Genomic DNA, 11,258 nt, shown 5'->3' with positions numbered 1-11,258 from the left:
GGATGGTTTCGCTCATAGCAGGAGTATAATGGACCAGGTGAGAAAATAATAAGAATAATGAACCGCCATATACCAGAGACATTTTGTGGGGGTGGAGTGAGGAATGGGATCAAAAACGGGGTGGGGGGGGGAGTAGGGGAGGGAAGTGCACGGGAATATGGTGATGGCACATGGGTGACTCGGTGATGGGAAACCTGTGGGGATTACAATGGAGATGGGAAAAAAAATGTACAAAATGATATAAAAATAAACTATTATTTTATAAAAAACAAAAAAATCGATGTGCTTGGTTTGAGCTCCATGTTGCATGCATGACCTCAGCCAATCTGAAGACTTCCTGGTTACCTGATTAAACATGTAAAGAACTCTAGTGACGTCGTTTGCGTACTGGCAGCGAGAATAGTCGTCGTCGGCCCACAAGCCGCCTCGATCACACCTGCGCCAGGCTTTTCTCTCGTCCTGTGCATTTCCCGGGTAGATCCCGGTGCCGTGGGAGTTCCGAGCGCACTGCAAATAAGCAGTGATGCCTGCCAGCGTCCTGGGCCATCTGCGGAGAGAGAGATGAGCATGCTGAGAAGGCAGCGCAGGCACAAGTGAGAACGCAGGAAAAACCGAGGACTAGGACACAGCTTCGTGTAATCACAGAGAAAGCGCAGGAAGCAACAAGCAAACCTCCTTTCAACATAAAGACCAGCTTACATGATTTTAAAAAAATAACAGGGACTGAAATGTCTGCATCGATAAGCCAAGTGTCTGATTTTTTTTTTTAAAGATTTGTTTATATATTCATACAGAACTGAGGTACAGGCCAGAGATGCGGAGGGTGAGAGGATTCACCAGGGACAGAGTGGGGAGCAGATCAATGAAGTACATTGCTGAGGGGAGCAGCGTCAGGTCAGGAGAGGTCTGCCGCGCCATGTGGATCTCCTCTGGGGCAGGCGGGGATCGAACTCATGCGGAAGTGGCTCAGCTTCTTAGTGCTGCGCTTTAACCCGCTGCGCCACAGGGAGGACCCAGTGTCTGTTTTTTAATACCACAACAGAATAAAGAATTTTCCTCATATGTTCAAGTGTTACAACAGGTAGACAGGGAAATTGTTTCTTAGCTAATATAAAAGTGGTGTTAACAAATGGCTTTGTTTCTTTATCGTGATATATTATAGGATTATATAACCGGTAGATATAGAAAGCCCTAATCTAGTCCAAAATAAATAGAATTTGGCTGTCACAGAGGCAGAGTTGGTACAAGAGCAGGACGGGGCTCCCACGGTGGTTCAGAGAGGGCTGTTCTCACAGGACCTGCCGGCAACACGGGCTCTTCCAAAGCAACTAGGAATTTGGGGCTGGGATCATGCCCCACGAAGTGCTCTACTGAGACTACTTGGATAAGCAATCTGGCGTATGCTTCACATCTGCTTTCTTCCTTGGAGTCTGGGATTCTGCTAGGCAGAGGGTGCCTGCCTGACCATCCCCATGAAGGATGCTGGGTGTTGAATCACCACTGGGCCTAGTTGGGCAGAAATGCCACGGGTTGTGGCCCTTCCATGGCTGCAAGAGGAGCCTGCTGTGCCATCCTCAGCGGGGAAGGAGGTGTCCGGAATCTGCAGAGGGGTCCCTCAGCACGCCAGCTGGCTTTCTTACTCAGATCCAGTGAGGTGATTTTCTATATCACTGCCATGTGCCTTAGCTGAGACTACAGCTGTGCACCGAGTCCTATGAGTCCTTCCAGAACATTTATGCACTAAGGGGTAATCTCAAAAGCCTCTAACAAAGTAGATGACAAATTTACCTGTAAAAATCCACCAATTTTGGCCCTCCCTGGTGGCGCAGCGGGTTAAAGCACAGCACTGAGAATCTGAAGCTGCTCCCGCATGAGTTCGATTCCCGCCTGCCACCTGTCCCGGAGGTGACCACATGGCGCAGCAGACCGCTCCTGACCCGCCTGCTGCTTCCCTCAGCAGTGTACTTCGTCGATCTGCCTGTTCTGCTCCCCACTCTGTCTCTGGTGAAGCCTCTCACCGCCCCTGAGCCTCTGGCCTGTACCCCAGTTCTGTATGCACAAATAAATAAATAAATCTTTAAATAATAAAAAAAAAATTCCCCCATTTTGTAAGGGCGTACACAAACCTGTTGGCTTGGGTCATCACTAAGTTGGGAGAAATCTGTTACATGAAGCCTGTTTTCCAAAACTGAACATAAGTTTCAGCTGAACCATAACATAGCACCTGCTAAATGATATTATCAGTCACACCAAAATAGAACTCATCACCACAAATGGCATGAAGAGACCAAGCAACACTAGACTAAAACTTATTAATGCAGTGGAAATTTAATCGTACAGTATCTTAAGGGGTGTCAAAAGATAAATAATTCATTTATTGATTATTTAGACTCTTCTTCCATTCATACTATGTTTTTAAAAAAAAAACTGTAAATAAAAATGGAAACTTGACCATAAACAGAAAGTAGCATATTGGAATTACTTAATGAAAAATGTTGACCACAACTAAATTAACAAATGTCAGCTACTTAACTTTAAAATATACATTGTATTATAGATGAACAGTTAACACATATAAAGGTTTTTTTTTTTTTGAAACTGGCAATAGTAAACGCTAATTTCCATAGATGTGTGTCAAGAAGATTTAAAATAAGAAAAAAATTCATCATTTTTAATAAGAAAATCAATGACTGACGAGGTGATTCATCATGGACTTGAGGGATGAACGCCAAAGGCCTATCTTGTCCTTAAAAAGTGGACTAAAGGGCCTGACTGTCAGAAAGCAGCAATGGCACCAAGCACAGTTACAACCTGCACACTCAAAATCTTTACTCTCCATTAAAAAGTAATATAACTTCTTTTATTTGTATCAGCTGTAAATTCACTAGTCAAGTCCTGAAGTCAAGGACATGAAGTAAATAAAATATTTTAAAAGTTTTAAAGCAACTTTGCAAGTAAGTGTCATATGGTAAAAGTTGTGACCGCTCCCAATTCTAAATTGTCTACTAAAAAAATGAAAAAAGTATAAAATTTAACTCATTCCACTTGTCTTACACCAAGTCCACCAGCAATGGTCCCCCCAAGTTTCACGTGACCCAACAGCTTTCATTTCCCAAAGTTCTTCTTGCATGATTGCCAGAAGCAACAAACAAGGGAAGAAAATTCACCTGTGCTTCTCCCTATTATAATGCCCACTTAACTGCCAATAAGGAACAGTCACTTAGCAATACAAAGCCTTCCAAACTCATCCACACAAGAGTCCTTTGAAGAACAGGTAGCATTAACCTGTCTGAATTCTGCATTCATTATCTCAGTGGAATTTCCGAACTGTTTCGTTAAGCCATGGTTCTTAACTTTTACCACAAAACCATTTGCAAAATACAAATGTTCTAAGCTCTACCTTCACCAACTCTGAAATCAGCAGATCTGAGATAAAATCCAGACATGAGTTTTTTTTAATCTCCATTAATAATTCTGAAATTACTGCTCTAAAGAGCAGTCTGTGGACAGAGACATAAGGAGACATATGTGTTGACACATACGTTTTATGGACGAGACCACTTATATGCCTTTGAGAATTCAGTAAGATTTGGAGGAAATCCAGCATTTCTGGCACTTTCCATGTCACTGACCTGAAATCCCCTTTATTGTTCACCACTCTCTCGGGAGGACAATACTGGGCTGAACTTTCTAGGACCACGATGTCGACAGTCCTCGTATTGTTCCCACGTTTGGTCTGGACGTGACAGCCCCAATTTCCGGTTGATCCAGCCTGAATATTAGAAATGGTTAGGGCACTGCATGAAGAAAGATTTTAGAAAAGAGAGAAAATATGGTTAGGTAACAGGGGACAATAGGCTTCTATCATTTATTTAGCAAATGCATCTGAATGCATATGGCACTTTTAAATAAAAATGGACTTATACAAAGATCACATTTAAGAATGTCCATAGCGGGTCCTCCCTGGTGGTGCAACAGCTTAAAATGCAGCGCTATGAAGCTATCCACAGCCAAAGCACTATGAGCTCTCCACAGGCCCTGCAGCACGAATTCAATCCCCCTCCAGGGGGATGACCCACACGGTATGGCAGACCTCTCCTGACCCACCCACTGATCCCCTCAGCAGTATTTCAGCCAGTCCTCTTGTTCTGCTCCCCACTCCGTCTCTGGTGAATCTTCTCACCCACCACACCTCTGGCCTGTACCCCAGTTATGTATGCATAAATTAATAAATCTTTTTTTTTAAGATTTATTTACTTATTCATACAGAACTGGGGTACAGGCCAGAGATTCAGAAGGTGAGGGGATTCACCAGAGATAGAGTGGGGAGCAGAACAGGCAGATCGAAGAAGTACACTGCTGAGGGGAGCAGCGGGCGGGTCAGGAGAGGTCTGCCACGCCATGTGGATCTCCTCCGGGGCAGGCAGGGATTGAACTCATGAGGAAGTGGCTTAAGCTTCTTAGTGCAGTGCTTTAACCCGCTGCGCCACCAGGGAGGGCCCTTTTTTTAAGTAAATAAATCTTAAAAAAAAAAAAAATGTCCATAGCAAGTCAGGATAAACAGGTAAAGGGATACTTCACATGTTAATGTCAGAGTTGAAACAAAAATATGAATACATTCTGGTGGTACCTGACACTGGAAACTTCTCCTGGGATAAGAGAGAGCAGGGGTGTGGATGGCAAGCCAAGACAGACACATCGTGGCACTCTCTTCAACAAAACTAACAGGGACATTCCAAAGTATAGCTACCTTCCTATAGATGCTAAGGAATGTAACAAGCATGATCAAAGGAGAATATATTACCAAAGGTATAGTTAAAATATTTGAAGTAAAATATTTTATGGGAAAAAGGGTTATACCATAAACAACCCATTAAGTCTCTAGAAAGACTTCATTCACTTAACACTTTAGCAAAAAGTTTTCCATTTAATGGTGTACTTCGACTTATAAAAGGTATATTTCCAAATAACTACTATTACATTCAATTTTCAAGATGAAATCACAATTCTCAAATGTAAATCCTATTAATAAAAGAGCAAATATCAGAACTTTCAAAGAAACCTTTATCACCCTCCCACATGACTCACTATGCTTTGCGGTGATGTAGATACAAATGATAAAAAAATAATTAGCAAAGCATGCATCATTTTAATTAACTTACGAAATTATGTCTTGAAGTTAATACACATTTTTTCAGTCTCCTACATCATTAATGGCTACACAAGCAGTGTCATAATAAAGTCTTTGAGGCAGTGTTATTCTAAACCATCAAAGAAAAGGTTTATCATCTTCACTGACCAACTTAGTAAATAAGCCACTACCCTGGTAACAAAGATATTCAAGTTTAAGTGACACAAAGAGTCTGCCATTCAATTGAAGTAACCAGAATGTTTTTCAGACATTCTACTAGAGACAGCACTACTGAGCTAGGAAGAAGTGTATTAATATCACTCTATAACCCCGAGGTTTGCCCACTTTCTTGGATCACAATATCATCACTAACTAGATTCCCTTTTCCAGAGCCCCTATAGAGCCTCACACACACACATACAAAAAGGCAACACAAAACAAAATCCCACAGTAATTATAAATATTGAATTAAAACTCAATGCTGTATATGTGAGTCCTAATAACTTAGTACTTATTTGAAAAAAAAATTAATATTTTCATTTCATTTTTAAGCCACAGCACAACTACCTCCTAGTGGACTGTGTGTAACTCTTGTTCACTCCAAAATTAATCAAACATCAATTCAGATTAGAGAATGATAACTTTATTTCTTGTTCACAATGATTTTCACATAGTACTTGCTTTGCAACCGTAAGTAATTGCCGGAACTCTGCAACCCCATGTCACCAACAAAGGAAAGCAGCATGAGCTCGCGTCCACCTGGAGCTGGTAGCTATGTGGCTTCTGATAAATCCCAAGTAGCAATAAGCTCCCTCAAGAACTAAAAGTAGCCCAGAGCATCTCTACAAACTGACTGTGATGCCCTAGGATGCTGAATATACCCTTTAGAAAATTACAGTCCTAAGACTGCAAAAAATTTTAATTTTCTAGCAATGCCTTCAACATTGAAAACCAATTATTTGTGTAACTTTTCCAAGAATCCTCAACGAAGCATATTTGGAAATGTAAAGAGGGAAAGGTGGCACCAATTTCATTTCTACAAAATCTACTAACTCTTGATTCTTACAAATGAAGGATCAATGATATGAGAGGCAAATCAGCAAGTACCTAGGGCTAGTCAACTCAATAACCAAATATGTTCTTTTCCTAACCCCTTTATTATTCTGAGGCCAGCTGTACATAAAGAACTTCTCTGTCTTCATAAGCAAGATAATCACTCTAGCCAAGGGTCCCTAAAACAAAAATGTTCGGTAAAGTTGCTATCCTAGGAATTAACTTTTTGTGTGGCTATAATGAATTTAGATTAATTTAAAAAATTTATTTCTGTACATTGTATCTTAATCTAGCTATTTTACAGCCACAAAATTAAGAGTTTAAATTAAACTCTTTTATTCAGGAAAGGGTTTCAGTATGTTTTTGAAGCACTATTGTTGAATTATATGTCAATTATTGTCAGTTTTACAAGAAACTGCTTAAAGTGTATAAGTGAGTGGATGAGTTCTGGCAAATGTAAACACTTGTGAAATTATTAATACAATAAAAATAACATAACAACTATAGCAGCCTTACTGTATCCCCTAACAATGTAACTCCAATTCTGGAAATAGCTGGGTAGTTCCAATCAAACCACCCTCATAGAAAATAACACATATGAACAGACTGAAAGTGATCCAAAGAGGCAGAAATGAAAGATAAGTTGATACTAGGAACATTATCAACTATGGAGTGTAATAAGGAAATTTTTTTATAGCTCTTACCAAAAGACACACCCTGCTCTAACAGAAACTCGTTATCACACTGGTTGAAAAATGACAGTACAGACGTGGCAAGGAGCCTGGCAAGAATCCCAAAATTCCACATACAGCATCCACCCAGATCTCTAACTGACCCTGTCCTCGGTACAGATAAGAGAGAGCACATGTCATCCAGCTGTTGCCTTCGACAAAGACAAAAGCAAGAGTTAGCCAAGCTAACCGCTTAAGGAACTCAGCTCTCTTTAGGAGAATGTAACAGAACCCATAGTTAGGAGTCAACAGCAATCTTTGTCCTCCAAGGCCAGCAGGATATATTTTAGACTTTCCTGGGCAAGAAGCAACATCAAAGATATTATATAGAGACTTCTCAAACATTTGAAATGAAACCATTCACTTAGTAAAAAATATTTTTAGCTCAGAGCAGGCCAGCCTTGGATCTCAGGCTTTCCTTTGTTGGATTCTCCTCTGTGAAAAATTCACAATGTCCAGGGTAGGTTCCAACATTACTAAACATATAAACAGTATTTAAAAAAAAAAAAAAAAAAAAAACAGAAAAATATAAACCATATTCTAAAGAAAAAGATCTGCAGTAGATTTTTGTACACTCAGGATATGCTGAAACAACACAAGATTAAATCAAACACAAGGTGAAATGATGGTATCAAGAGGTACCATAAAACAGTATGTATGAGGTTGCTGTTGACATAAAATGCTGACTTTGCTACAGCTATGACCCACTAGGCAATAGGAATTTGGGCACTACAGAAGTATATACCATCCACCACTGCCAGAATAAACAGCATTGTAGGGCACAAGACTATCAGGTGAGTGATAATATGATATGTAATTTTAACCTGTGTTTTTACATGTAACAAAGTTCATTTGTATTAAGTATTTTGCTGCTTACACCAATCATGGGGTTACTAGGAATTTCTTTTATATTGCTGGGGTAGAGAAAGCAAATATTTTAAATGGAAGCTTAAGTCATACAACAGTGAATATTAGGAGATTCTTAAAAGTAAAAGCCTGAGCACAGCAGCAGGGAATGGTTAGCAATAATTGGCACTAAAAAGTTTACATTGTTTTATCTAAAAACTTTCAACAAAAAGTCTTTTTGTCCTATACGCATTCCTTCCAAATGGGTTGGAAAAGATAGCTACTTAATTTTAGAAGATGAGTAAGGATTAGAAAAAGAAATGCCAGATGTCTGCATTTTTAAATACAAGAAGATGAAATATTAATTCAAATTCCAAATGAAACAGTACATTACAATTCTGAAACAGTAAATAAAGGCCACAGCGATAATCCCTCATCTAAGAAAGATTACCTTGCAATCAGCGAGCAGTTGTGAATCATGTTCTTTTCAACAAAGATACCTTGCGATTCATCAGTTTCAACTATTCGCCCATCCTGATACCATAACACTTGCATATCCTGGTCAATATATGAAGCCATGCACTGGAAGGGAAGGCTGTCTCCCTCAAACACAACTTGACGATGAGATGGAGTCATGTAGAAAGATGGCAATTCAAGGGGAGGATCTACAGGCAGCAAAACAAAGCCTCAGTAAACATACACAGAATATAGTTCTATATTCACAGTCCAAACACTGCTCAGTTACCTGCATCTTAATGCTAGTGTCTACAGCTGCAACGGTGTTAAATGGGTCTGAATAAAAACAAATGTAAGTTAAATTAAAGTGAAACCATTTCATAATCAGCTCTGACATTCAGAGTTGTTCTTTCCTGGTGGTAGATAAGACTGTCAGATGATCACAGAATCAGTACTTAAAGATCAAGTTATAAAATGATACTTCAATCTAGAGAATAAGAAAATGCAAATTTAAAGCATATTTTGAGACTATATTACCTTTGATTAAACCCTGACTACTTTTTAAAAGTAAACGGGTGTTCCTATTTACTGCAAAAAATTTGGCCCATTGAACAGAAGACGGAAAGGTATGATCCTTTGCCTTTGTATAATGTTTACAAAGGTATAATGTTTCCATCCATTCAGAAAAAAGGATATTGTAAGTATACATGCCAAAGTGCAAACAAACATCATTCAAAGCCTCCAAAATATTTATTTCATTTATCTAACATAGCAATTCTACTTTTATTAGTAGTCTGCTCTGAAGAATAATAACAAATATGCAAAGATACATACAAGGAAATTAAACCTTGCATTATGACATGAGAAATTATTAACAACCTAAATATGCCATGATAAGGAAGTTGTGAAGGCAAAGTTACACACACAGAGTATACAGGTATATGTGGACTACTGTACATGATAAAACTTTTAAGTTTTAAAATACTTTCATAAAGTTATGATACTTTATGAAAACAAAGAAATAAGGCAAAGATGTTATAACCAAGGTGTCACGACACTTATGTACCTGTAAGTGATAAAAGTGTAAATATAGGCACTGTTTTGTTTGCTTCTTTTAGCTTTCACCTTTTTAAGCTGTGTTAAAATGTAACTGAAAAACTGCAAAATATTGAAAGTGTGATTTGATAAACATAAATTTTTGCTTTCCATAAATCTTAACTTTAATCCAGAGCGCATATTTTACTTACAAGAAAGCAATAACAATAATAAGAAAAAGGAACAATACTGATAGGATTATTTTTTCCCCCAAGCACAAACACCAAGATAGAATCTCCCTCTGTTTGAAGGACAATTTTGGTTTATGTGGTTTGGTTTATATTTACATTTAACAAATAAAAATGTGTATTTTCTTCCAGTCTTCAGATATTTTTCAAAGTCTGATTTTTAATAGCTGCACACCACTGACTGAATGGTGTATTAAAATAATTAAACCAATGTTCTCCTTTTGAGAATTGAGGATATGCATATATACACAAAGTCTGAAGACTTACATATGCAGTGATCATTCCCCTAGAATTAAGCCCTACTTATAAATCTACTGGATCAACTCTCAAGAAAACTGCTACATACTGGAAAACTATACTGCCAAAAAGCAGTATCAACTCACAAGTCCACCAGCAAGCAGCCTAACTGTGTCCTCAGAGTTTACTCTTTTACAGACATTACCACTCTCCAAATGACTGAAAATCTAAAGGTCTATTCCATTAACTAAGTAGCTAAAAATCAAAGACCTTAAATATTCTTCTAATAGTGGTTTTTATAAACATTCAGAACCTAAGGACCTTAAAATACCAATAATAATAATAATAATAAATAATGAAACAAGCTGACTTAATTGTAGGCTTATATTAAAGGTTACCAAGTCTATGAAGATGGATGGTTGTGGGTTGGTTATTTCCAAGTGTAAAGAGAAATTTATAAATTGTCAAGAAAAGTACGGTAACAATAACAAGTTCAAGTGCAGGAAATACAAAGCTTCTCCTTCAGACTTACCGCAGGTCAGCAGCTCCTGCTTCACACCTGTCACGGGCTGGGCCTGCAGGGATTTCGGATAAACACATCTTGTGTCTCGCACAGTGATGTTCCGCTCCTTTACCCAGCGATGCATCCACAATATGTTACAATCGCACAAAAGGTACTCCGTCTGAAATTCTCTGTAGCATACAAAATGTAATTAAAATTAAATGGCACTTCTCCTCTATGACTGGCTGATGATGTGGGTAGCATCCCCGCTCTTCTGGAACGTTCCATCACTGGCCATGGTCTCCTTTCCAACGACATGATGTGCTGTGTCTGACTCAGCACTGGTCCTAGGGCAGACTCCGCTTTTGATCCGAATTCACATGTGAACAAACTCTATTTATCATCCCTCTTCCAGGCAATGAGCACCATATACTCAGGGTCCTGGAAAATCAAATCCCAACCTTTTTGTCTCTCAGACTTCTCCCCATTCATCATCAAGCATGTGGAACTAATAATACTGGATCTTGAAGCCTTCCCGAGCATTTCCAGCAGCACTGCCAGGAACTGGCCCAAGTGCCTGCAAACTCGGTTAGTTCTGGCAACATGTGCAGTTCCCAGGGATGCACACAGTCTGACCAGGGACTCTCTGAGCTTTCCTGCTACATGCCAGGTATGTGCAGACTTAGAGGATACAGACTCAACCAATCAGTGGTACACAAGAAAGAATGCCACATGCTTGGTACAAAAGAAAATTAAAATTTAACTCTATTTGAGAGTCGAAGTTTTATCATTTCACAATTGGATACAGAAAACAAAGAGCGAACATACATAGCCTGGATAGAGGCACAGATCCTTTTAAGCCACACTGCTATTCAAGCACCACATTAGGCTTCAGTCTAGTTCATCAAAACAACCACAATACTGTTCCCTACCAACCAGGGGGATATTATGTAACAGGAAGGACCAACTGCAAATATCACCAAAATGGGATGCAAAGTGTCCTATTCAAATTAACCAAC

The 11,258-nt window shown here is 39.0% G+C and overlaps 1 protein-coding gene across 1 annotated transcript in view; it reads right to left on the bottom strand.

Moving 5' to 3' along the window:
- ADGRA3 (adhesion G protein-coupled receptor A3) overlaps positions 1-11,258 on the bottom strand; it is a 99,396-nt gene that overhangs the window by 42,465 nt on the left and 45,673 nt on the right. The window contains exons 6-9 of the mRNA XM_004681374.2: positions 10,270-10,430; positions 8,213-8,426; positions 3,633-3,797; positions 346-547 (exon numbers count right to left, since the gene is read on the bottom strand). Of these exons, the coding sequence (XP_004681431.1) occupies positions 346-547; positions 3,633-3,797; positions 8,213-8,426; positions 10,270-10,384 (696 nt within the window). The 5' untranslated portion in view covers positions 10,385-10,430. The remainder of the gene's footprint in view (positions 1-345; positions 548-3,632; positions 3,798-8,212; positions 8,427-10,269; positions 10,431-11,258) is intronic.

This window comes from Condylura cristata, unplaced genomic scaffold (genome assembly GCF_000260355.1).
Source record: "Condylura cristata isolate star-nosed mole 26May11 unplaced genomic scaffold, ConCri1.0 scaffold00012, whole genome shotgun sequence".
NCBI classification, from domain to species: Eukaryota; Metazoa; Chordata; class Mammalia; order Eulipotyphla; family Talpidae; genus Condylura; species Condylura cristata.
The sequence above is the reverse complement of the archived record's forward strand: the minus strand, read 5'-3'. Positions and strand labels throughout refer to the sequence as shown.